This window comes from Brienomyrus brachyistius, unplaced genomic scaffold, assembly GCF_023856365.1.
Source record: "Brienomyrus brachyistius isolate T26 unplaced genomic scaffold, BBRACH_0.4 scaffold117, whole genome shotgun sequence".
Classification (NCBI taxonomy): Eukaryota; Metazoa; Chordata; class Actinopteri; order Osteoglossiformes; family Mormyridae; genus Brienomyrus; species Brienomyrus brachyistius.
The window spans coordinates 341204-368692 of NW_026042392.1; the positions used below are offsets into that span (position 1 = coordinate 341204).

General features: G+C 45.5%; 1 protein-coding gene across 4 annotated transcripts; it reads left to right on the forward strand.

Annotated features, from left to right (window-relative positions):
• The first annotated feature begins 153 nt into the window (after nt 1-153).
• On the forward strand, nt 154-23383 carry LOC125727768 (palmitoyltransferase ZDHHC8B-like). 4 transcript variants are annotated; one of them, XM_049004685.1, is made up of 11 exons: nt 155-620; nt 8698-8849; nt 17945-18066; nt 18674-18834; nt 18919-19091; nt 19501-19603; nt 20349-20440; nt 20593-20722; nt 20898-20988; nt 21923-22005; nt 22208-23383. In XM_049004685.1, exons 3-11 carry the CDS (start codon nt 18030-18032, stop codon nt 23078-23080), a joined length of 1743 nt encoding a protein of 580 aa, XP_048860642.1. In that variant the 5' UTR covers nt 155-620; nt 8698-8849; nt 17945-18029; the 3' UTR covers nt 23081-23383. The 4 variants fall into 4 exon arrangements, with proteins under 4 accessions (XP_048860640.1, XP_048860642.1, XP_048860639.1 ...); XM_049004683.1 differs by lacking the exon at nt 8698-8849 and having other exon boundaries at nt 154-620; XM_049004682.1 differs by lacking the exons at nt 155-620; nt 8698-8849 and adding an exon at nt 11579-14795.
• Nucleotides 23384-27489: the final 4106 nt, after the last annotated feature.

Consider the following 27489-nt stretch of genomic DNA (forward strand, 5'->3'; position numbering starts at 1 on the left):
GTCCGTTTACTAAAGATTTTGTACGCTTTGTAAATAATCAGTATAGGAATTCGTTTTGGTGAAATCAGATTATAATCACGCTGTCAAAATAAATAAAATTTTGAGATACCATGCTCCGGAAGAGGTGTATTCGTGTATTACGTAAAGAAGTCTGTTTCATGAACAGGTGTATCTGAGTACCGGTGAATTGCTGAGGAATATCTGACGCAAAGTGAGACCCCGACAGAGCTGCTCCGGATCGTGTTTGAGGGACGCTCCGGCTCCGCTCCGCGTCACGCCCCTGTACACTGCAGACTCCTCCTTTAAAACGGTGCTGGACTGGGCTGCCCGAGTGGGATTTCCAGGTTTACGATGCGGTTTTGCTTATTCTGTCCATCTTGGAATATGTGCGGTTTCCGTTTTTCTTAGTTAAGCACAGGCGCTTGCAGACGTAGCTCAGTTTTGCGGATCAGCGTGGTGAATCTCAGTACGACTGCTCGGTCGGAATAAATAATTAAGGGATGTGGAAATTACAGAATGCCCGGCATCGTTGGAAAGACATTTAAACCCACAACGTTTATCCCCGTGTCCAGCGCTGCCACACTCCTTGTCGGTTCTACAACTTTATTTTTCGTTTTCACGTAAGTTTCGCAGGTGATTGGTTTTTATTGCTATTATTTTATTGCAGAGATGCACCCACTGACTACTTCTCCAGTTTTCCCTTTTTTGTGCAACTCTTACCCCGCCTATTAATTTCAAGTGGTTGCGGTTGCGACTTTATTTGGCAGCTTAATGCGTAACCGTAAATTAGCATAAAAGTTGTTTTAGTATATTTGCTCTTGTTTGCCTTTATTATATAATTCTTTATTATTGTATTCTTACTATAGATGAATGGAAAACATACACTCGTGTGTGTGTGTGTGTGTGTGTGTGTGTGTCGTTTGATCGATATTTGTTGAGATCTTTTGCAGTTTAGAAGTAGACCATAAGCGTCGTTACTCATTGCAAAGCAAGTGCCGGATCAAGTAGAAACGATATGAAAACGTGACTTTTTTATTTCTTAAGCTATAATAACTGACGTTTTATACTGTTTTCAGTACATCGTACTTAGTAAATTATGTTGTTTAGTTACGATAAATGTAATTATATTGTATTGCTACAGCTATCCCACCTGCCTATATCTTTTCATTTATATTTAATGAAATGTCTAGCTCACCGAAACCGTCGCTCCATTCGATTGGCTATAATTTGCTTAATTTTAATGAATCCTATTTGGCTAGAATTATGGCTGTACTTGCGTTCCAGTCTTAGCTACATTAAATCGTTTTGCTGTATGCTTGTTCGTTTAATTATGTAGAAAAAAAGAAATAATAATAGTTAACCTTCAGGCCAATAGGCCTGTTTTCAAAATATGAGTCCTGTATAATATTGCCTATATATGTAAAATAATGCCCGGGAGTGTTTTCCCGTTTTGCGTACTTATTGCTGCCTTTCCACGTCTCTACATCGGTGGCTGTCTGTAGTTCAGAGTTTTACCTGGGACCCCACTTGTAATTCCCGTCATTACACTTTATAGAAATGTTATTAAATTACACGGTGCACATTTTAACAAAACACTTTGTAGAATTGCAGTTTATAGACAAGTGTCCACCATGTAGTAAATTTCATCCTGTCTTCAACCGAGGGGGAAAGGGGATATTAAAAAAGAAGCACCTTAACTGTTCACTGTGGATGTATTAGGCGATATCTAGAAATATTGCAATGCCCTTGGATGCCCAGACCAAAGGGGGGCTGCGTTCCTGAACTTAATCGGCTTAGTTGGCGGCTGTCTTTCCCCCCCCTCCCCCACCCAAATGAAGCGCAGTGCTAGTTTGATCCCCATATCTCATCCGGGGAGCAGCGCTCTGTCATCAACATGCCTTTCCCCGTCACAGAGCCTCTCGGTGCTTCCAAACTGAATGGTATATCTCCCATGTCTCCACACTAAATCAATTAAGCTCAGATCAGTGCCAGACAACTGTCCATACACGGGTGATGGTTTGTTTTACTGTGAAATCGGGGTAAAAGCTGCACTTTTCTCAAATGCTGCCCCAGCATCTGTGATATTGGAAGACTACTGGCTGCGGCGGTCTTTCACACTGCCAAGGATCTCATCCTGTTTGACTGAGGAAAGACTTCTAGGAGAGATGGCAGTATTACGGACACCTGGCGGCCCGCATGTGTTGGCAGAAACCTTTACGGTGATATCGTTAAATGACTGGTGAGAGCAGACTTTTAAAATGGTATGCATTCATTTCATAATTTATGTTAAACTCATGGCTCAAGACTGCCTTCTGGTCACAGACTCAGCTGATGATCTGCTGGTATTTCATTGACGAATTTCATTGAGGAGGAGGATCCCAGTAACTAGAGGAGGCAGGACCAAAGCATCTGATTGGTTGGACCCACCTCCTCTACAATCTGATTGGTTATCTCTCTGAACCAATCATTGTTCCTTCTGCCCTCATAACATTTTTGTGTAAGTAAAACTCCTATGAGCCAAAGGATTCGTGTGGGATTATACAGTAAGTTTTTTTTTTTTTTAATACAAGTATTTCGATGAAGCAGAATGGATTCCGGACAGGAAATCTACCTTAATTAATCAGGAGAGAAAAAAACAAGATTTGTTTGATATTAAGCCTGAGTTTGACCTTGTTCCATACATTCTTAATGTCACCATATTCCATGTTGCTGAGGTGCCTGATATCACTTTGCTTTGATATTTGGCCTTAATTTGTTCATCCGGGGAATAGAAGGTTTACTTTCAGATTATTCCTGGGCAGAAAACTAATCCTAATCTTTATATCCACTGACAAATGTGCTCCCTGTCCCATCTGAAATTGTGGCTGCTATGGCAACAGGAGTGAGGGCGGAATATCCAGGAGTCACCATCTGAGGCATGATCTGTGGGACAGAACCACCTCATTGCTTTAGTTTGTTCATTATAATTGATAACACATTGATTTATATATTCTTTATTTATTCCTTACAGTAACTAGGATAGTCTTCAACTTATCTCCATGTTTCCTCGCTGACATAGCTGTTCTACAATCTGAAGTTTGCCAGCAATTAACCACAACCCCAGGAACTCTCCTCACGCTGGCATTTAAACAGGCGGAGTGATGTGGACTCCAGGCCCCTGTGTGCTTCAGCCCAGTGGGAATGGGCTTTGACAGCAGGGGATGGAGCTGCTGTCTGTCTGATATGGGTCTGAAATGACCCTGGAGATCTGTGCTATAGTCTCCTAAAAACTCGAGACGTCAGCTCATGAGACCCGTTCCTGGACAGTAATGTTTTAACCCTTAGTACCATTTTGCAGCTCGGATTCCCACCTTTGGCAGTGCTCTCTCGCTGACCTTTAACCTCCAGCTTCTATCTACAGAGTGCTGGCAGTAGATGGCATGGTGCTAAAAGGGACCATACCCATGACTCAACAGTCCCGGGGGGGTCCCAGCGCCAGGGTGTTCCCTACAGTCGGTCTCCTGTGTCAGAAACAGGTGACCAGATGAGGAAAATGTCTGCTTTTGCAATAGTCTTTGCAATTCAAATATGTCGTTTAATCTTATGGGCTTAGATGGTGCTCATAGTAATTTCTGGTCCAGGGATTGGTTTGTATTTACCCAATTCTGTCTACTCAGACCCTGATTCTCTGCATGTGGGTAGATTACCACAACCGATGGGGTGTCAGAACTTAGGACTTTCTCTCATTGGTCTTCGGCATCCCAGCTGGCATGCCAGATACTGTATGGCAGACTCTGTGGTGCCCCTCACAGCCCAGTAGAACCCGGGATGGGGAATCTGGATTATGGTGTCATCCCTAAGCCTGCTCTGTGGATCGGATGGCCAGGTCAGCCACAATCTCTGTGTACCAAACAGACAAGTGGCTGTCTCAAGGTGACACAATACAATATGGTGGTTTTTCTACCTAGAATGCATCTCTTCCTTGTGGAATGTACTTCTGCTCACACGAGAACGTCAGCTGAGTAGGTGATCCTTCAGTGCGGTCCAGGATACATTCACATTCACATTGCTGTAAGAATGTGGTCATATATGTGTTCCAGACCTCCTCTGGATGTAGTCAGAGAAATCTGAGCTCAATGCGTTTTGACTGCGTTCACACCTGTATTTAGCACTGTCACCCAGGCTGCATGTTAAAACCAGCTGTGAACAGGGCCTTAGGGTCACTCTGTCTTCAGACAGCTTAGAGCAGGAATGGGCCACCTTATCCAGAAAAGGCGGTCGGGTGTGCAGGTTTTCATTTCAACTCCCTAATTAGATTACTAATTAGAGGACTGATTGGCTTAAGGGTCCTCACACCAGAGTTTGAACAACTGACCTAAAGGTTACCCCAAAAACACACTTGCCCTTTGCAGATAGGATTGACCACCCCTGGCATAGGGGTTCGTGGGAGACTCCCTTTGTGCCCCAGAAAACTGGCTACTAAGACTAGAAGAATGAGAATGGCAGCATGAGAATACAGAAGCAGCACTTGCAGGCAGCTCTTTCCATCTATCTGCGTGCCAAATTCATTTCCACCCCCCGACCCCCCCATACTATTTTTTTATTGCTCCCGCTCAATTACATTTGGAGACTCTGGCTTTCCAGGAATCATTCGGAGATTATGGGCTGGACATAATTTAGGTTCTGCCGGTTTCTGCTGGTTGCGTCTGAAAGTGCTGAAGAGCCAGACGGGGAGGAGAGCTGAGGTGGGGAGAGACAGCGGAGCTGTAATGAGTTCGTGGCTGAAGGGACCGGCTGCTCTCAGGTTGCAGATAAGAGAGGATTTTAATTGTTATGGTTCTGAAGTCCGCAAAACTGAAACGGGGAATTTAATTCATTCAGCTTGAGATGTTCTGGTTCTCAGGTGTGCAATTGACCACTCGAAACCTCTAGCTAAACTCAACAATTAATAATTATCCATGTTGCTGCCAATACGCTATATACTCTATAGTGTTCTGATTATGCTGAAATGGATATAATCAATATTCTTTCCAAAAGTGCTGTCATTTGCTATACTGAGTTGTAAGGCTGCAAGTTTTGATTTTTTTAGATTTCATTTTGATTTGTGGGTGCTGTTGATTGGATGAGGCCATAATTTGGCCGCATAAAATACGACGGGACTGCTGTGTCCATCTGTAACTATGTTTCCATCCACACGATGTGTATATTCTTAGCAACAAAACAAAAATTTGCATCAGAGACTTTAGCTAAATATCTTGTGATCATTGTGTCTCCATAAAACTGACTTTTATCGATTAAAAAGGGCATGAGTCGCAAGGCAAAAACTCCCTGTCTACACATAGACACAGAAAATCTTCAGCCTGAATGGAGTTTTGGAAAATCTCCACTTTCAATGAATTAAAACGCCATTTACGTATCGACGGCCTAATACATATAAATATAAACGATTACCTGTATTTACAGTATGCAAACCTAAGTAATATATATTAGAGCTGATTTCCTCTATTCTGTTTATTACACTTTATTATCTAGTACTGGACTGTGTAAACAACAGGGATGCATGTATATATACCTGTTGCGCAAGTACGCATGCACCTTTAAAAGCGATATGTGCCGCAATAGATTGTAACAGTACAAATGTGCATATATTTTAGGTGCATTTGCGCTGCTATGACATGAAATTCCCGCGCATTTTAACCTTTATACCGCAAAAGAAAGTACGATTTAGCATGTGAAGGTTAAAAAGCAGTATTCTTATCATATCAGCTCAAATGTACATTAAAAAGTATTCATTTGTACTGATACAACAATCGATTGCTGCACTGATCGCTTTAAAGGTGAATGCGTACTTCTGTACCAGTTATGTCAATTCACCCATCCATCCATCTATCCCTGAAACAATGGATGTAGGCGGGAACCGACCCTGGCCAATCACCAACACACCGCAGGGCACTCACACTCACGCCACTACTGGGCCAATTTAGACACACCAATCAACCTATCCTGCATGCTTTTGGACCTTGGGAGGAAACTGGAGCCCCTGACAAAATCCCACATGAACACGGGGAGAGCATGCAAACTCCACACTGAGTGGACCCGGGACCGAACCTTCTCACTGTGTGGAGGCAGCGCTAACCACTGCACCACCCTGTTATGGCCCTCCCTGTTTATAAATATACTAAAAATGTTAGAAATGGTGCAAAGGTGACATTAAAACAATATCTAAAGATGCCCGACACAAACCCACTAGTACGCTTGAGAAATCGCTGATGGGCGACTCCTCACTCATCAGCCAATTTGCTTGACCTAGTAGTAAGTATAGAACTTGATTGTTAAGTGATCAGTGTCTGTAATGTGCTTGAAAAGTTGTCTAATCTCATGCTTTTTCCCATAAAATGGGTCCACCAGTTTAATTAAATTAGCTAAAGCATTGCTAATGGTAAAATTTGATAGGGGTGGGGCAGCTAAAACATGAATAAAAACTAAACATATTCAGAGAATCATCTTGTGACCCCCATTAATCATTGGTTTGATTGTTTTCCTTACAGTTGATGTCTGACAGACCCTCTTTCTTTAAATCTGTCTGGGGAGTTTCTGTGTTCCTTCTGTGGGGCCCCAGCATGCAAAGGTTGTCATGGTATCATCCACAGTTCCGGTAAATTCTGCACCACTGAAATTATCACACTAAATAATTTTTAGAGAGGGTAACTTTATCATAGCTTCCCCAGCCTACTTGCTGTCTCCCTGGACTTAAGTTTCACTTTCAGAACAATTATTGTTACAATTACTGTTCCAGGAGTCACATTTTCATTTGATTGCAGTAGTACCAAAGCGTGTCCTTCAGTATTATTTATGAGGGATCTGATTTGTTGAGGGATGTTACAAAGCTCCACAAGGAATGAAAAGAACCATAACGTTTGATATGGAGTTTGTGCTGGAGCAGTTATTTAGTAAAGCGGGTGGATGAATTAAAAATGACTCACAAGTGTCAGAAACTAGAGGTTTGCGGATTCATCTGGCATCCTGGTTCCCGGTTGACACTGTATCCTTTCATGATGCTGTCTGGCGGAAGAAAATGTGGGAAATGGAAAATGTAGCAGTGTGATATCCGGTTGGGAGGCTTGGACATAGTCAGCACAGGCCAGCACACTAAGTAGAGAAGAACGTTCAAAACATCAGAGGAATACAGAGGCTTGTTTGTGAGCACCTGTGATGGGTTGGTGCCCCATTCTGGGTTATTCTCTGCCTTGCGCCGAGGGTAGGCTTTACTGTAGGTCAGGGGTGGGCAATCTTACCATGGGTGGGCCATCGTGGGTGCGGGTTAGCATCACCACAATAGATGTTTGACATTAGATACATAAGTTGTCTTCCGGTGGAGTGTTGTATGCTACAAGATTACAACCTGCGTGTCTGTTAGCCAGGAGAAGCAGGTAGGGCAGTGGGACGCATGAGCTTATGTGTCAGAGCTTTGGAAAAGTGATGTGGACACACACCAGCGCCCATCACCGGAAATGGCTTGTGCTCCGTCAAGGTCACCCCAACTAATTCCTCTTGTTGTTAGAATTAATAGTATTAGCTGGAGTAATCAGCAGGAGCAAACGGACCACATTCTCTGCGTCTGGAGAGGCAGCCAGGTTGCCTCGGTTTAATCCCCTCCAGGTCGGGGCTGCATTTCAACACACAATATGCACTGCTATCATTTTTCAGCTGATGCTGATTTTAAGTCGAGCGTGTGGTGAATGCAGTAGTGCTCGGGGCTGTTGGTAGTTACTGTACTACTGTAGTCAGGGGTGTCGGAAGGGCATGGATACCCTGACAGATTCAGTGGGTCCTGCACTTTACAGGGGCCCTTGAATACATAAAAATAATAAATTATACTATATAAGGGGGCGGGAGAGCATCAGAGGAGAGATTAGCGCTCGTACCTCCTGATCAGCTGCAGGGAAGTGTCAGAGGAGAGATTAGCGCTCGTACCTCCTGATCAGCTGGGAGAGCGTCAGAGGAGAGATTAGCGCTTGTACCTCCTGATCAGCTGCAGGGAAGTGTCAGAGGAGAGCTCGGCGCTCGTCCCGCCTGATCAGCTGGGAGAGTGTCAGAGGAGAGCTCGGCGCTCGGACTTCCTGATCAGCTGGGAGAGTGTCAGAGGAGAGATTAGTGCTCGTACCTCCTGATCAGCTGGGAGAGTGTCAGAGGAGAGATTAGCGCTCGTACCTCCTGATCAGCTGGGAGAGCGTCAGAGGAGAGATTAGCGCTCGTACCTCCTGATCAGCTGGGAGAGTGTCAGAGGAGAGATTAGCGCTCGTACCTCCTGATCAGCTGGGAGAGTGTCAGAGGAGAGATTAGCGCTCATACCGCCTGATCAGCTGGGACAGTGTCAGAGGAGAGATTAGCGCTCGTACCTCCTGATCAGCTGCAGGGAAGTGTCAGAGGAGAGATTAGTGCTCGTACCGCCTGATCAGCTGGGAGAGTGTCAGAGGAGAGCTCGGTGCTCGTACCTCCTGATCTGCATAAAGTTGGCTTCCTTTCTTCCCTTGTCATTGTTCATTGGATCCGCTCAGTAGTTTTGTTGCAGCTTCTCATACCCGTGTAACACTTTTGCTCAAAAAAAATAAATACTCTACCTTATTATTCTAACTTGCTGTTCGTGTGACTTAGGTTACCTTGTGGCCTTCATTCTTTTTCTATTTCTTTTTTTTTAAGGTTAAACTTATTTTTCAGATCTCACTGTTACACACAGTTGTGAGGCAGACTGGTGCCCCCAGAGGCCAGATAGTGACGCCGCAGTTGAAGGATGCAGCCCAGTTAACCAGAGGGCAGGAACAGCCGGTCGGCCAGCTGGTGGCAGGGAGCCTGCATGCTTCTTCGGCAAGGTGACATCAATAATGTGCCAAGCCACATGTAACTGTGCCTTGCACTGCATGTTCTGTAGCATGTCATTCTGTCAAGAAGAATAGTCAACGATCAGGAACTGTCTGGGCCCTTCAGAAGATATACTTTAGGTCTTACCTTCAGAGTTCTCTCCTAATGAATGACTGAAGATTGGGGTGGTAAACATTACATATAGCCAGCAAGGCGAGCTCCCTTTTGCATTTTAAATGCCGGTTAGACAAAGAGCTTGACATTCCTGAGTCATTCCTGTTTCAGAGACTTTGTTCAGTGGTTTATCAAAATATTTGTTTGCAGACAAAACCCGGGTTTGGCAGAAAGATGAGAATGGCTGGCAGGCCTCCTATTGCTGAGCTACCCTGTGCTGCAGTTGTCAATTATCACGTATTCAGATCACTGATTAGCTTTCACTTTCTAGTTTTGGGTAAAAATGGGAATAATTAGCAATTAATTCAGCTTTTCTTGCTTGTTAATTTGTTAATGTCTTGTCTAGGGGTGTCTCTCAACATGCATGTTTGACCGTACTTCTGTTCTCGCGTACCTGTTTTATGTCATCTTCCACTGCCGAAGACCAATTCCCATACTCAAGAGCAGAAGTACAGAGGACAGTAAATATCGCCAGATGTTGTTCTTTTCCCGCCCAAAATATCAAGGATCTTTCAGCTGGTTTAGTTGGAAAGAAATGCTGCATTTCTGTGCTGTTCAGTAACATAAAACTTTGTTTTTGTGGTCTGACCCTAAAACCATTGGAGATCTGTTGCCTCACCCGGGTCAAATGCTTAAAAAAGTTTCCTGCCTAAAAATAGATAGAGGACGGTCGAGGTGACATTTCTCAAAACCAATCCAGAGGTTGCTAATGTTGTTGAATATCCCAGTGAAATAGAGATCGCAGATTGATTTATTTGCTTTTGTTGGGGGACACTGTGTGATCTCCTGAAGTTGGGGTGATGGCAAGGGTAGGTGGAACAAAATTGAAGATGACATTTAAATAGACTCTATAAATAGCCACGGTTGCTTGGAAACAGGTCGGCCACAGACTTCCATGGGAAACGCCTGACTGGTTATCTGTGGAGTGTGGCCTGTGATACAGCACGGCAATTCTGCTTTCCGATTGGCTCTGCATCCAAGGTGCCGCTTGATTTATTATCACGACAGCTAGCAGAGATGCACGCTTTAAAAAAAAAACGGGAGTCTCACTTCAAAGGGCCTGTTAACCCACAGAGCACAGGCGTAGCCCAAAAGCGATCCAGCACAACAGGGTTTCTGGGCTATCAACGGGGGGGCGGGGGGGGGGGGGGGGGGGGTGGGGGGGTAGCCTTGGCTAGGCCCGGTGACTTTTGGAGCATCATTAAGAATGCAGTAGTTATCAGTCACGAAAAATTACCTACAAATGATTTAATGCAAACCGTTGACATTTTATTAATAAAAGCCTGAATTATATCTGTGTATTTCTGTGTGCAATGTTTCCTTAATTACACTGCAGAAACGTGTAATATTTTCATATTTGTTGTGAAACTAAATCACAAGGAGAGGAATATCTATTACATATCACTTATTTAAACACCTCCTGCTTGTGTTTTTCTCTCTGTTTACACTGATTACATTTTCATTCTTTACATTCCTTTTATATTCATGTTTATATTCTGTTTACTTATTTATATTCTGTTTACTTTGTATTCTATGATTTCGTTTTTTCTGCATTTTGTATTCTTCCTGTCTCCTTTTTGTATTTCCTGCACAGACAGGATAGTCTTGTGTGTTGGCAATAAAGCCGTTCATTCATCCGTTTGTTTACAGAGAAATATGGCAGTGAGCCCAAAAGTATTACACTTTGAAATTACACTATTTTAGACTGTACAGTATATCTAGATATTTAGATTTGGCACAATTCGCCAAATCTCGACATACATCACAAGGCAGAAACGTGTGGATCAGTTGGCTTTGACAAAATGATTGAAGCAGGAGCTATCTGAGTTTTTCTAAAGCAAACTTAGAAGACATGATTTAATGCCCCCCCTCCCCCCACTAGAGGTCTGTTCTTCAGTGCATGGTAAGGAGTATCCTAGCCCCTTCTTCACCATATACCTGGATGTGTCCAAGTCAGCTGAGCCACAGTCTTTTAACTGCTGTGCTCCTTGTGCCTGTTTTTAGTGGGTCACTGCATCCCTGCACTGGATAATTGGTTATGGATGGAAGTGCATGCATGTCACTGAAACAAAACTGCAGAAGGCAGTGGGGGGGCGTGCCAGCCTCTCGTCCAGCTGCCTGGGTCAGTAACGCATTTGAGAGGGTACATTGCATGCAGTTACTGATGGGGCATGTGTACGAGAGGGTGCTGTTTGTGAGACAGCGGATTCAGAAAATCTGTTCTGACTTTGGTGGGGTCTGACAGTGACGAACAGCTCAAAGAAAAGAGCACCTTTGTCTGCTGTTTGGGGATTTTTGTCGACGTCCTGCATTCGCCCTTGCCGAGCCTGGGAGTGCCTCATAACTGATGGGGCCGCCTTCCGTCAGGAGAAGAGTGAGCTGACGCAAAAGGAGGAGGCTGATTTTCTCAGGATCTCTGACGTCCATTTTAATAGTTTGCTTCTTCTTGGTGCCCTTGTGCTACCGTGTCCTTTTTAAGGAAGAGCAGCTCATAACTTAGCGTGAAAATACAGAGCAATCGAGGGTGGGCTGCCTAGGGGGTGGGGGGGGTGGGCGGGATCTTGGATATCTTCATTACCAAAGTCCCTGGTCTGGAAGGTTTGTTAATGGGTACCTGCAGACTGCTACCTATCGGGCAGCGGAGGCGGTGGAGGCTACCGCCCTGGATGAAATGTTATTGCCTTCGATTTTCCCGGGTGGAGTGTTCGTTGCCGGGACTTGTCTCCCTTGATTTATTTGCCTTTGTCCAGGGGGATCGGAGAGCTGGGCTCGGTGCCGTGCACAACACGTGGGATAAATCACAACAGGAAACGTCAGCATCGCTCGGTGCGGCAGAATGCAAATCCCCGGCACGCGCTCCGACTCCTGTGCTCCCCCAGGACTGAGGACCGGCTCCAACGGTGCCTTTGGAGAGGGCACCTGGGGCCTCAGTGTGTGTGTGTGTGTGTGTGTGTGTGTGTGTGTGTGTGTGTGTGTGTGTGCATGCACAACTTTTACTGGGATGAGATCAGAGAAAACATGCCCACAGAAATAACCAAACCCCCAATACAGGCCCTGTGATGGACAAATGACTTTCGAATATGTAAGTTATTTGTTTTACATTTAACATTTTTAACATTATTACTTAAAAACTCATTAGCAAAACCTTTTTAAAATCAGTTCTGTAGAATTGGAATTGGGGTTATAAACTCTGTGTGTGTGTGTGTGTGTGTGTGTGCGTGCGTGCGTGTGTGTGTGTGCCTGCATTTCACTGCTTTGCTGTAATTTTTAACCCTTCCATCACCACTGCAGTGAATGCAGGAAGGCAGACTGTGTCCTCACCTCCCCGACTCTGCACTGTACAGTTCTGTTACCTGCCCTCTGAGTTGATGGATACATGCTTCCGAACCAGAACCTTCAGTGTCACCTCTCGCTGGTTACCTCACAGGAGCGGTGTGGACTGCGGCTGTGGGGAATCCAGCTCCTTAGTTAACAGAAATCCTCCGTAACAGGGTAGACTAATCTATGGGTCGCTGTGTGAATTACAGTGTTTTTTACAAACGCATAAATTCCTGACCGTTTCTCCTCCTTTTATCAGCCGAGTCTGAGCAGGTGGGCGAATGTGACTGGGCAGTATCAGTTATAAGTGTGTGTGAGTGACATCAGGCTGGGATTCTGAGGCAGAGCTGCAGGCGGTGTTCTCTGCTAACCTGCGCAGTTTCGTTAATCTCATACTGGCTTTCTTGCAGCGCTGTTCCCTGGGCTGTTGTTCAGACGAGGAACACACAGACACACTGTCTGTCAGCGCTTTCAGCTAGACACAGAGATTTGTACTCCTGTGGTTACTCTTTGATAAGTAGGTCAGCGTGTATTTATAGTAAAGCTTTTTCTCTGCCTCCCTGGCACACCCTATATTGGCTGTGACCCCAAACTATTACACTTCTAAATAAAATAAAATAAAAACAAAACGGATATCACTTATGGGCGGCGTGGGGGTGCAGTGCATAGCACTGTTGCTGCGCACCTTTGGAACCTTGGTTCTAGTCTCTGCCAAGGTTTCATGTGTGTGGAGTTTGCATGTTGTTTTCATGTCGTCATGGGGTTTCCTGTGGGTTCTCTGGTTCCCCTCCAGTCCAAAAGCATTCTCTGGTTAGTTGGTGTTACCCAATGGCCTGTGACTGCGCCCTTTAATAGGTTGATGCCCCATCCTGGGTGGTTCCCTGCCTTGTGCCCATAAGCTCTTGATCCACCCCATGACTCCGAATAGGACAAGCAAATACAGAAAGTGGATGGATGAGTATCACCAGCTGTCAGTCTGTTCTCTTTCTTTGAGCCACATTTGTAGAAGGTGAGTTGCTTGCCAAGGATAAGCAAAGGGACCCCCTTGATTTTCTGGGCCAGGAAAGGTGATGTGGACGCCAGGAGATCTCCCAGGCCAGGTCCTCATCTCCTCCCAGTCCCTGCATGTTCTGCTTCCGCTTTTTCCTGAAAGGATGCTTTGTTCCTGATGTGTCCCTAACGAATATCATCTTTTTATGACTGTAGCTTACAGCCATTTTATTATTTTGTTTGATTCCATGTTTAGTCTGATAAGCTACGGTTGGTTGTGTAAGTACTTTCTTTTTGTTTACAGTAGCTTGTTTCTGATGGAATCAGCATCTCTTTATGGCGGGGGGGGGGGGGGGAGGGTGGGGGGGTGGTGGATACTTTCAAATTGCAAAGCAGTCGCTCACGGGGCCAGACAATTTAATAGCACTGCACTGTTTCATTAGGGCCTGTGGTGGCCAGGCATTTTGCAAAGTAATCAACTCTCTATGGGCTCCAGATGGCTACGGGGGGGAGGGACCTTGCTATGGGCTAATCCCTCCAGCACAAAATTGGGTTGTACAACCTCCACTTGGTGTTCAACTCCTCTGACCTGGATTTTGATAAATAACCTCTTGGAATTTACCATACGAACAGGCTTTGTCTTGTAGCCCAGATTAAGCCTGAACCTGCCTTCTTGGGCTTGTAAAATCCCCCTCCTGTCCCACCCCCACTGCTGTTCCCAAAGTGGCGAAAGAGGGTGATAACCTTGAGGAAAAGGTCAGACTGAGTATTTGCAAGAGATGTACTTGTATTTACAGTAAACCACTTGATCTTTTGAGTGATGTCTCTTCAACAGTGTTTTCCAATCCGGTCCTTGGACACCCAAAGACGGTCCACGTTTTTGCTTCCTCTGAGATCCCTGCCAGACAGTCCATGTTTTTGCTCCCTCCTAGCTCCCTACTGGACTGCCTGCGGATCCCCCAAGGACCCGATTGGGAAACTCTATTATAGAAATCTCAACCCATACGGTCGAGCCGGATTACAGTTAGTCGTTCTGGGCTTGTGAATTATTTAGTTTAATAAGGGATTCCTTCCTGTGTTTGCATACTCGATCAGATCTCAGGCCAGCTAGAGTCCTGCCCGTGTAAAAGCACAAATAATTAAGATGTCATTCTACAGGATGTGACCCATTCAGTAAACATATGAGAGAACAATCCCAGGATGCTTTGGGTCAGCCGTAACCCCCCCCCCCCCCAGACCATCATGGGTAGGCACCACCAAACAGGACAAGCAACCGTTAGTCTGCAATGTGATGGAAAAAACATCCATGTCGTGTCCTCAGGTTCCTTCTGGTACTCCACCCACTCTAGATACACTGAGAGGTTTGGGGAGGTGGACTGCTGCCTCAAAAGTGTGCAAAAAGCCGGGGCATCTCCTGCCTGTGCCCACAGGCTTCCTGGGACAGGTTCCAGGCTCTCTGTGACACTATATGTTGGGTAAGTTATGGAATATGGATGGAAGTCTGAGCTTGGTAAGGCTGCGAATGGGTCACATATGTGAGAGATTCTGATGAATTATTCTTATAGATGATTGCTGCAGAAGACAGAAGTGGATAGCGAATGTATGACAGATCTTTGTCTGGTTAAATTAATGACCAAACTGGTACAGAGAGAGTTAAACCTGGAGTTGCCTTGTACTTGCCCACAGCTTTATGAAACTCAATAGAGCCATTGAGCTGGAGAGAATTTAATTGGGTCTTGAAAATTTGAGTGAGGACCCGGACAAATATTTGTACATAGAAGCATTAATTTTCTGACATTTCTAATAACAGGTACTCAACCTTCATGAAATATAGTAATGAGAATAGGCATCTTGGGAAATGAAAGAAACACTAGAATTTTGAGTCAGTCGCGTTAAATTCTCATGCGATACACATGTAGGATGCCTGACTGAAATGTTTTTATTAGCCTCTGACCTGGTTCTGGATTCTGGGTCTGAAGCACTGATCCGCTGTGGTGGTCGCACCCCTGCAGTTCACGTGGGGTTTCTGTTGTGTAGCACAGGGGTCTGTAGCCTTATTACCGATACTGTAGCGCTACTTCTATAAAGAAAATAATCTGGTAACCGTAATGTGTTTGATATGGGATAATATCAAGCAGCAAGGGGAGGGGTGACCATATAAGTTGTAGACCAGGGAGTTATGATTTTATTATGATTGTACCTTTCAAAACCTAGATGAATAGGATGTTTAGGAAACCGTTACATGAGACCTATGTTTTCAGCAGGGTCCCTGTACACCAAGAAAAACACAAAATTAGAGGTTAGCTCATGAAAAGGAAGCCATCTCGCGGCTGATAAGATACGGTGGACTTCATGTGAATCAGCCCAAAATTGTGGCTTTGTGACATCATCGAGTAGAGACACCTTATGGATTATTTTTGTGTGACAGGCAGGACGGTCTTACTTCCTGGAGGGCGACAGACATCTCGTGTGAAGCAATAAAGATGGCCTTTTAGGGGATCTGGCAAATGAATGATGAATTATGAAAATCTTGTCCACGACTGCAGTTTGCTCATGCCAGTGGCCAGTTCACTGTCACCATCAGCTTGCCTTGCTTGTCTGTGGCGAACTCTGCAAAAATGTACTGCGAGACTCACAGCTGCCTTGCGCTCAGTGTTTGGGTGGCGTTGGTTCATTTCTGTGTGACTCGTGATGTTTGGCACTTACTCGCTTCATAGGAGTAAAATCACTGCTTCAGTTGGGTCAGAGGTGTTCCCTCTGTGACCAAAGAAAAGAACATTTAAAGATGAGTAATCTTTTACTTTCTTACATTCTACATTCTTTGGGTTGACTCCAGTGATGCCGTGGGCATCTCAGACCATTAGAACAGCAGTTTATGTCAGTATTACTTGATTTGTTTTCAGAATCCCACCAAACTACTGCAGTCTAGAGGTGGGAGTGTTACAGCCGTATAACAAAGTTCGAAAAAGTCTCCTCCCTTGAGATAATTGTACTTCCATTTTTAGAGCATTCTGAATGCTGTGAGCCTGGAGCCCGACATCAGTCTTGCACTGCACTGCCCTTTAACTGTGTCTATAAAGAGTATGAAGAGTAGACCATCCAGCTCAGCACCCTGCAGCACACAATACCATTGCTCTCCAGGACGCACCAGGTTGTAAACAGGGCGTTTTCGCTGCTAAAAGCAGTCATCTGAAAGGATCTGACAGGCTTTATGGGTTACTTGTCAGAATCGCTCAGCCTCTCCAGGCAAGATGAAAAAGAGTGAGCAACATCTGGTGGTAAACTTTGCCAAAGGCTGCTGGAGAATTGAAAGGCAAGTGGAAGCCAAGGAAAAGCTGTTAGAGCCCACATTTGTCGAGAACCATTAGAACTCCTGGTTTGACAGACTGAAGATCAGTGACGGAACTGAACATAGTGGCCATATGGCTGATATTAGGTGAAGGACCATCTGAGGTTAAAACTGGTTTCAGTTCTATATGTCTGAATTTGTATTGAAGCCCTTTGTCTTAGCTGAGGAGCTCCCTGATCAATAAAACCTGATACAGAGGTGGAGATTGCAGGTTCACAGAGTACAAATCCAGACCAAGATTTTGTTTCAACTAACCAGTTAAGAACTCTGTGACTGTGACTCTTTATACTCAATTGGTTGGTTGAAACAAAATCTGGTCTGGATTTGTACTCTCTGGACCTGAAATCCTCACCTCTGGACACAGATTCTAGAAATCAGGCTGCTTTCCCCAGACCAACATGACTGGCAGCATCTGAGAAGTTTACTTAACATTCAAACATCCTGCCTATTCTTAGCCTCACGTATATTCTATAGATCCTGGTCTGTCTTTGCACCAAACACAGGTCATAAAAATAAATAAATAAATATATGTGACTGCTGTGGTACTTCAGTAATGCTTCGGTCTTTACGGCGCGCTTTTAAAAAGTCACGCTGAATTAATGCAAAGCAAACAGTCTTTGTGTCCCAGAAAAACTGAAGTCATGAAAGGGAGGAGAGAGAGTCGAGGCTGGCTATTTTTGGCATTTAGAGAGATATGCGGTTGCCAGCTTCATCGCGCTAGATGGTTTCACGGGAGCGGCGTCCTGTGGGACGATGTGATGTGTTCATTTTGCAGGAACAGAATCGCCAAAGTCGGCAGTGTGTCAGCACAGCTCACTCGATATCAAAGGATCATTACATAAATGTGTTTGTCATCAATGCGTACTTTCACTGACCTGGGAACGGTGCCTACTCTTTCGGTTACTCTGCCTGTCGCAGTACGAATACTGAGCCTCACGCACATGATATAATTGCTGTCTGTTAGACTGCAATGTCTGCTACCTGTCACAGGCAAATTCAGAGTCCGTCTGCGATCCCTCGTGACGTTAAATGTTCAGGTTCTGCCTGAAGCAGGAAGCGCTTACGGAGGCGTCCCTGCCTTTTTCATTAAGCCACGCGGCATTGACCACGTTTCTCCAAATTAATTAAACCCTAGCGCTACACAGTGCTACCATCTAAAACCGATTCACATAACTTCAGATGTGTGTCACAGTCAGCTCTCGACCATCATATGTCCTGACTGAGCTCCTGGCTCTGATGGTAGAATCTTACTGAGAATTGTCCCTACTGATGCAGGTGCCCTTGGCTGACCCGGACAATCTCCCCCGCAGTCCCACTTTATAATGGCATCGTCTTCGTCTTCGTGTTGGCGAACTTCGGCATGGCCACCTTCATGGACTCTGGCGTTTTCCCCCGAGGTCAGTAATCCCACCTTCTCTCCCGTGTGAGTGGTTTAACCTTTCCCAGGTTTTATGCGACCAAAGTACTTAACTGCGCGAATGAACAGCTCTTTGTAGTGTTGTCGCTGAAGACACCTACCACAGGTACTCTGAGGACTGCAGGGCAGTGTGGTGAAGATGAGTACTAAAGGGTTGGCAGTATCCCCCCCCCCCCCCCCAAAGAAAAAAAAATCTTGTGGTACTTTATCTTATTTCCATTAACACAATCGATGAACTGGAGTATTCCCTAATGTCCATCACTAATGGAGCTGGTGCTGACTTATAATCAATATTAAAAAACATCACCTTTTGTTTTAAAGGGTTTCGTATAATTATGGAGTGAATATTCATTTTTAGTTTTAATGTATGGCATTGAGACAAAAGTGAACCAACTCTGGAGTAGATCTGTGTAGAGTTTTATTATCTACTTGCACCATCTGGTCCAAATTCAATGAATGAACCACTATTTCAGCATTTTAATTGGCATAAAATCCTGCTCTGAATTAGTGGGAAGGATTTGTTCTGGGGTGTGTTTTCACATGCCGGGGCCTCACGCCTGCAAGCTTCCGCATGTCTCCCCCCACAGCGACCGAAGAGGAGGAGGACAAGGAGGACGACTTCCGCGCGCCACTCTACAAGAACGTGGAGGTGAAGGGCATCCAGGTGCGCATGAAGTGGTGCGCCTCCTGCCGCTTCTATAGGCCTCCGCGCTGCTCCCATTGCAGCGTGTGTGACCACTGCGTGGAGGTGAGGGCTGGGGGCAGGCTGAGTCTATTCAGCTATCACCTCCCCCCCAGATCGCATCTATAATTTAGGCTTTCGTCCCCCCAGGACTTCGACCACCACTGCCCCTGGGTGAACAACTGCATTGGCAGACGCAACTACCGCTACTTCTTCCTGTTCCTGCTGTCTCTCAGCATCCACATGGTGGGCGTCTTCTCCTTTGGCCTCCTCTTTGTAATGCACCACCTGGAGCGTCTGGAAGCCCTACAGACCACTGTCACGTATCTTTACATCTCTTCTGTCCTTCACCCGGCAGCAGCTTGCCGCTTTTGGGTTCCTTCAGCTGTACAGTGGAATATAAATGTGTCTGCGGGTTAGGGTTACTCATGCTGTTCGTGATTCATTAATCACGCTCATGACTGTTCTGCGGTCCTGCGTGCTTTCAGGAGAACACTTGCCTTGGGATGTTAGAAGTATCTGTACTAAGCTCTACTGGAGTATTTTTGTTCACTAGTAAACACTCGCTTGACAGTCGTAAAGCCAAATCTGTTTAGAAGTATTAAATAAATATGTCTTAGTGTACATTTAGTGACAGTGAACCATGTACATGACGTAGTTCAATGAAAGTGTGAGCTTCACTGTGGTGCTATGGCAAAAAATAGATGGAAACACCTTGACTTCCTGGACCAGCTTGGCGGTCATGTGCGTGTCAGGCCTGTTCTTTATCCCAGTGGGCGGCCTCACTGGCTTCCACATGGTGCTGGTGGTCAGGGGGCGCACAACAAATGAACAGGTAAGAGAAGGCCAGCTTAGGCCTAGTGCGATGTTTTCCAACCCCATCCTCGGGAACACCTCAAACCAGGGGAGCGGAACCAAACCCAGGACTGGAGAATGACTGCTATTGGCTAATTGATTGTCCCAAAAACCCGCACCCACGGCAGCTCTCCATGGATCAGGTTCCCCACCCCTGCCTGAGACAATCCAGTAAAAATAGGGACTCTGTGAGAGGAGTTGGGAGGGAGCAAAAAGGTGAACTGGCTGGGAGTCCCAAAGGACTGGGTTGGGAAACACTGATTGATGTAGAGGCCGGAGAGGTATAAAGTGTTCTGAATCACTTTGCATTATTTGCATTATTCTTCAGGTAGTCAGTAGTGCCCCTTTGCTACATTTCATCCTGTACCTCCAAACCTGCCTTTGCTGCATTTCATCCTGTACCTCCAAACCTGCCTTTGCTGCATTTCATCCTGTACCTCTAAACCTGCCTTCGCTGCATTTCATCCTGTACCTCCAAACCTACCTTTGCTGCATTTCATCCTGTACCACCAAACCTGCCTTTGCTGCATTTCATCCTGTTCCTCCAAACCTGCCTTTGCTGCATTTCATCCTGTACCTCCAAGCCTGCCTTTGCTGCAGTTCATCCTGTACCTCCGAACCTGCCTTTGCTGCAGTTCATCCTGTACCTCCGAACCTGCCTTTGCTGCATTTCATCCTGTTCCTCCAAACCTGCAGCGTAAGCAAAATAAATCTGTTTTCTACAGGTAACCGGGAAGTTCAAAGGAGGAGTCAACCCTTTCTCACGTGGCTGCTGGGGCAACACCGAGTACGTCTTGTGCAGTCCCCTTGCTCCCAGGTAACACAGGAATGGACCTAATAGCCAAAATAATATGTAGAAGGGTTCTGCCTTTAGCACTCGTCTCCTACTCTAACTACCTACCAATGGTGCTCAGGTGCGTGGTTGGTCTGATGGACATGATTCTTTCCGTTTCTTGTGCTGATTGGCAGATACATGGTGCCCCCCAAGAAGCAGCCCCTCATCTCTATCCAACCACCCTTTCTTCAGCCTGAGCTTTCAGATGGACAGATGACCTTCATGTTCAGAGACAACGGGAAGAGTGACGCCTTCTGGACCAAGGTGAGCTTGAACCGTAAACATTCCTCTTTTATCCTTCTGCATTTGAGCTTTTTAGCACTGGCTGTGCCTCAGGGGTTCATGGGAGCTCTATTGGGACACATGGCCAGAGTGAAGGATCGCTAACCCTGATGTCAGTGTAAAACTCCATTAACGCCTGTCTGTGTGTCCTTGTCAGTCTAAAGCAAGTCTGGATGTGATCACACTTGCTCCCAGGCCGGACTTTGGCGAGGACTGCGAGCCGAAACCCGGACTGGCTGAGAGCGAAGGTGGGGCCCCTGTATGCCAGCAGATTCTAACGGCAAGCATGAGACTGGGCAAAATGCAATATCATTTAGGCATGTGCCATGACTTTATACGTAAATACAAACCGCTAACGAGCCTCCACATTATAAATTTGGGGGCAGTGTGTGGCTCGGTGGTTTAATACTCGGTGTTCGTGGTAAGAAGGTCACCAGTGTGAGACCCAGGGCCTGCAGATTTATGTCACCACTGGGCCCCCTGGACAAGGGTTTTGACCGCCAGCTCTCACCCCCCAAGCTTGATCTTACCTATGTGTGAACCAAGAAGAGCGAGATGTGATCGGCAAAAGGGGAAGTTCCCTACAGGAACGACTAAAGTATCACTTTGATAATCTATTCTTCGCCAGAATAATTCTTGAGAATGTTCCAGAAATATATATGAAGTATACATATAGTAATCTGAATATTAATTATTTTATTTAATATATATGAAGTGGTGTAATAATGAACTTATTCAGTGTTTTTATTAGAATGAGAAGCCCTATCTCCTGTGTTCACATTCCTGGGATAAGGTCTCTGAATCCCAGGTCAGGCCGTCACCATTCCTCTTATTGCAGTTTTGCTGCCATCTGGTGGAGCAATTTAGTAATACCCTGAATGAGCCAACAGACAATCACAGCATTTAAGAACATGCTGTGATGTGTTTAATGAAACGGAGCGACTGATGTAAGGGGGAAAAAAATTAGTCATCCGGTGCAGGTGTGATAAAAGGTGTTGGTGTTTTGTACAAGGACAGTGGAACAGAATTTACTGCGTAGGCAATACTGCAGGAAGTGTACTTCCTGTTCCCAGGCATTTATCCTGTTGTGACACTTATTCCCAGTTTCCCTGCCAGATCTGCTCATGTGGCACGGAAAGACATTGCTGGTAGTATAATCTTTTTCTTCTGCATCTCTTGAAGGCCTCTCTGCCCAAGCCTTGTTTAAGTACCAAGCTCCCTTTGGGTCTGTGTCCAAGGTGCAGTACTGTGCCGCGGGAGAGCAGGTGAGTGTGACATTAGGAGACGCCAGGCTGCTCATAAACGGTCCTTGCTTGCTTCACCCTAGACTGCTTTCTCAGAGGTCCTTGTGAAAGGGGCTTGGCTCATGTGTTACTGTGTTCTTTTGTCAAACCCATAACCTAATGATTTGACAATTTCCGTTCAGGTATGAAGGGTTGTACGGTGCCTAACCTGTGTTATATGCAGGTCACAATATCTGGCCATCACACGGCATCAGCCAGCCTGGATGGTGTCCCCAGGGACCAGGACTACTTCTCTGAGCCTGACCTGGACCTTCCGGACTGCAGGAACCAGCTTGCGCCCTGGGCCTTGCGGTCTTCCCTGCTGCAGCTGGACTCGTGCAGCCTCCACTCACGATCTCTCAGCCTGAGGGAGTCACACCAGTACCGGGACCAGCTCCAGGCCCTACCCTGCAAGCCTGAGGACTCGGCCCCCCACAGCAGCGCCTCGACACCTGGCATGCTGTACAGCCGTAATGGGAGCCTGTCTTATGACAGCTTACTCCATCCAAGCCCTAATACCCTCACCATGATGGACTGCCTGGTCCACACTGGGCCACCCTCACTGAGGTGCCGGCTGCCATTCCAGCCCACGAACCAGCTCTCGGCTTGGCTGCCCGAGTTGCCGTGCCCAGTCCTGGTGAGCAGACACTCCCCCCATCTGAAGAACCCCTCCCCGGTGTGCTATGATAGCCTTCCCAAGACCGTCATGGCGTCCATTCAAGAACGACGAGAGACCGAGGATGAGAGACAGCTGCAGGTCCAATCCCACTTCCAGCCTCAGCCAGACCCTGGGGTGTACCACACGCCCCACTTGCACAGCCCGCACCCGGGTCCATGCTACTCCGGGGGCCCCGGAGCTACCAAGTCACAGAGTCCCACGCCCCCCATCTTTGGGTCACGGGACAGTCTGATAGGTTTCGGGGGCAGGGTGCCCCAGCTCCATTCCTCGGCTTCTAGGTCCTCCATGACCTCCGAGACCTCTGCGACCTCCATGACCTCTGTGCACACGGACACATCCGGCAGTGGAGCACAGGCCCCAGCCAAACCGCTTCACTGACCCCGCTCTACCCCTCCATATTCTTCCTCTTCTACACCCCAGGAAAATCTCCCTTTTGTCAACACGACACGAGAGACATGCCTCCCCAAGGAAGCTCCAGGGCTTCGGTCCCTCCACCTGCAGCCGGATCCCTGGCTTCAGCTGCCTTCCCACGTTCCTCACTGAACACATGTGAGTCCTGTGCTGGAGGAACAGTGCAAGTACATCTTAAAATTAATGCTGACGTGTCCACTTTTGTATTTTTAGAAAAGAAGGCGATATGTTTTTTGTATTTCCAAAATAGAATAAAGTTTCTTCCTCTTATTTTTTGTTTCTTGCACTCATTTTCATTTTATTATATTACTCAGTCACTCCTGTGAATCCTATGAGGAAATACCGATATCCAGATGAGCTGATGTCACCTGCATTATTTAGTTTCAGCCAACAGTGCAAGAGAAAGATTGATATGGGGGGGGGGGGCACAACTTAATAATTTAAATACAAAGGTCTATTTACTGGGGAGATGAATGAATCTAAATAGAATTTTGGGGGTATATGCCCCCCTCCCCATTTCCTAAGCCCCTGCTTTCAGCTTATGGTTGGGAACTACTGTACAGGTGGAAAGTTCAGGTCCAGAAACTACAAATTCAGACCAAGGTTTTGTTTCAACCAGCTGAATAATGTGTGACTGTGACTCTTTATATTCAACTGGTTGGCTGAAACAAAACCTTGGCCTGAATTTGTAGTTTCTGGACATGAACTTTCCACCTCTGTTGAGAGCCAACATTCCTTGCTGCCTCCATGAAGGTGGAGGCACAAATCCCATCAAGTCCCAAAGAAACGTCCCTTTCAAGGTGACAGCCGCATGCCCCCTCGGAGCCCCCACTCGGCATTCTGTTTCTCATGCATGTGAGAGAGTCGGTTGGCAGCCTGTCCATTAAACCAAAGGGTGGAAATACTGGAATATGAGTGGGGGCAGTGGGTAAGTACCCTGGCCAATCAATGCCATCCTCTTCATTTCCTCCTCTGCTGAAGGGGCCAGATCAAGCACTGGTGATGTCACAATCATATTGGGGTGTCTGTGTTTGTCTGTTGAGGGATATTTCTTGTCTAAATAAAGTTCAGCCCAAGTGTCACCATACAAACCCCACTTAGACCGATTCGCTCCATCTTGGTGTATGTTTCTGTGAGATTGTGTGTGTGTGTGTGTGTGCAGGTCCTTTCAGTGCTGGAACTTAGCTTACATTTTGTTAAAATTTTGAATTACAAAAAACTCATGGTAAATGGACTGCATTTATATAGCGCTTTTCTACTCCTATGAGTACTCAAAGCGCTTCATGCCTCACATTCACCCATCCACACTCCGGTGGCAGATGCTGCCATGCAAGGTGCCAACCTGCTCACCGGGAGCAATTTGGGGTTCAGTGTCTTGCTCAAGGACACTTTGATGGGGTCAGGATGAACCAGGGCTAGAACCTGCAACCCTCCAGTTGCCGAACGAGAGCACTACCTCCTATGCCACCATCTTCCCCATGTCTTTTGGCATTTATCTAATTGAAATTTATGTAGAAAAAATAACTTAAATTGCATTTTTCTTGTTCTGTCAACAAAAAAAATCTGTTCTTGTTTGAAAAGAGCATTTCTGCACATATCCAGAGTTCAAGTGATTATGGCATGTCGTAGTTTCAGACGTTATTGAACACTAGAGGGCCACGGGAGCAGTCCACACTCCGAGTGTGTATGTCTTTGTATAACGAAAAACAAGGAAGTGTGTGTCTCCCCCACAATCCAGTGTCGTCGTTGGTAATGAAAGCCCCCAAATTATATATGTTAAAATTATACATGAAAATGTCTAAACGTTCACTGGTGAGATAGTGCCCCTTTCTCTGTTGTACGGCAGTATAAATCGCATCTGTTATTTAGTGTGAATAACAGTTTGCTTGATTTGTATGCAAATGGTCTCGGCTGATAAGTCAGCGGGTGAGTGACAGCATGCACGGCCCTTGCCAGGAGGCTCTGTGATCTCAGCCGACCAGCGTACACAGCCGAACCAAAGCAGAGCTTTAGTGCTGCAGTTCTGATTCTTCAGCCTCCTGTCTGAGAATTTATGTGATTAAAAAGCAGTTGCAAGTTCACCTCCGAGCTGATTTAACTCCGCCTGCTGACCTTCCGGGGCCTTTATCTCTCAGCTGGCCCATAACGTGAAATCTCAAAGCGGCCGCACTTCCTACTGTATCCATGGTGCCAAGTCTGCATGACGATAGATGGTTAACCGTCTGATAAAAAGCAGAAAGACCATGCAACATGTGCTTTTTTTTTCCCCACAAACAAGAATTTAAAAATCAATATTCAATGAGTCCTTGAGGTTTGCACTTACACTTATGAAGAAAACAAATCCTTCGAATGAATACATTAGACTCCTCACTAAGCATTTACTTATATAAATATTGCTGCAGGCTTGTTTCAGATACTATTTGAGAAAATTGGATATAATTGTTGGCAATATTTATGTAACACGATAATTCTGAAACTGAATGGGAACAATTCGGAGGACCATTTTTCATGTAACCATAAACCTTTGAGAGATTTTTTTGGCCTCTATATAGTTTGAACTTTTGTGCATCTAAATAAACTAGTAAAATGTGTCATGGTGCTTAAAGCATGGTGCCCAAGAGTCTTTGGGCCTGAACTCCCACTTTTTTTTTTATTAACTAAGGAAGTGGCAAATACCATAAGAGGATTCATTAGAACCCGGGTTAGAGTTTCCGCCTGGGTTACATGTGTGTGGAGTTTGCATGTTCTCCCCATGTCGTCGTGGGGTTTCCTCCGGGTACTTCGGTTTCCCCCCACAGTCCAAAAAACATGCTGAGGCTGATTGGAGTCACTAAATTGCCCGTAGGTGTGCATGTGTGAGTGGATGGTGTGTGAGTGTGCCCTGCGATGGGCTGTCCCCCCATCCTGGGTTGTTCCCTGCCTCGTGCCCATTGCTTCCGGGATAGGCTCCGGACCCCCCGCGACCCAATAGGATAAGTGGTTTGGAAAATGGATGGATAGATGGATGGACTTCCAAATGGATACCAGTAACATTATTAAGATTTTTTGGTTTTTAATAGATGAAGGCTGGGTGATAAATAATATATATGTTTAAGAGTTCTTAATGTTGATGGGACTGTGAAATGAAAAAATTGGCATCCAATATTGAAGCATAAATCCAGATGACTTGCACTTTGCAGTAGTGTTGTAGTAATCGAGACCGGTCTTGGTCTTTTCTCGGAATCAACTTCATTTTGACTCGGTCTTGTCTAAGTCACAGACATAGAGGACTTGAGGTTTTATTTCAAGACCAGTCGAGACCACTCATCAAAACGCCTCATTATTTATCACAGCGGCTTGACATTTATGGATAATAAATGAAACAGTGCTTTTCTGTTTCAATTTCTTTCAGATATTATGACATAATTACATATAACCATGCATTGCTATGTATCAGATAACTTCAACAAGTGACCAATTGCATGTAAAATCAAAGATATTCATTTCTGCCTGGCACTAACCATGTATTCCTTCACAATACTAAGCCAAAGAAATGTCCCCAATGAAACCCCTGCATTCCCACATCATAGAGACTCCAGTCTAAACATTCATAAGATCATATTTGTAATGCCTGCAAATTGTAATGCCTGTTAGATGAGACAAAAAGTTGAGAAATTCCAATAACCACAAGTAGATTTTCCTCATAAAAAGGATAACAAGACTGTGTCAGCATTTACACATCAAATTATGCCATATCCGAGTAGCCTAGAATGTCCTGAACACAAAAACATACAACATATGTGGCTGACTCATGTACATATAATGTACAGCAATAAGCCTAAAATCATCGGGATACAAAAACACTCAGAATTAGATATGGTTCAAAGGATTAACATAGTACTGTGATTGGGTGTATAATATTCTGCTTCAAATGCAATCAATAAGGTGCATCTTATTTGAAAGAATGTTACTTTTGTACAGAAGCATTTGCAATGAATTCTTAACAAAAAAGTCCATGGTTCAAATTATACTGTGGCACAAATTTTAGGTCGTACTGCTAGCCCCAAGATGGTGTCTATGCTCCACATTTTATTGTTGTGTTGTGTTATGTAGATTCAAACAGTAGTCTGCTTCTGATCTTGACTTGGTCTAGCCCTGTCTTGGTCTTGTCTTGGTCTCACCCTGCCTTGGTCTTGGTCTTGTCTCAGTCTGAATACACATTGGTCTTGGTAATGACTTGATCTCAGTTTTGGTGGTCTTGACTGCATTGCTACTTTGCAGTGAAGAAGTGGCCGTATCTTGGCAAGGTCAATGCTGTGTTAGTGAGTATATGTGCTCCACGTGCAATATCTGTTGCATGCGACTGGCCATGACAGGAGAGGCTGTTGAAAAGCGTT

Coding starts and splice junctions, on each gene's coding strand:
- LOC125727768 (XM_049004682.1), top strand. CDS start 14,521: ATGCTTTGGGTCAGCCGTAACCCCCCCCCCCCCCAGACCATCATGGGT. Junction 14,796..17,944: donor TCTGTGACACTATATGTTGG/GTAAGTTATGGA, acceptor CTACTGATGCAG/GTGCCCTTGGCTGACCCGGA. Junction 20,723..20,897: donor GTGACGCCTTCTGGACCAAG/GTGAGCTTGAAC, acceptor TGTCCTTGTCAG/TCTAAAGCAAGTCTGGATGT.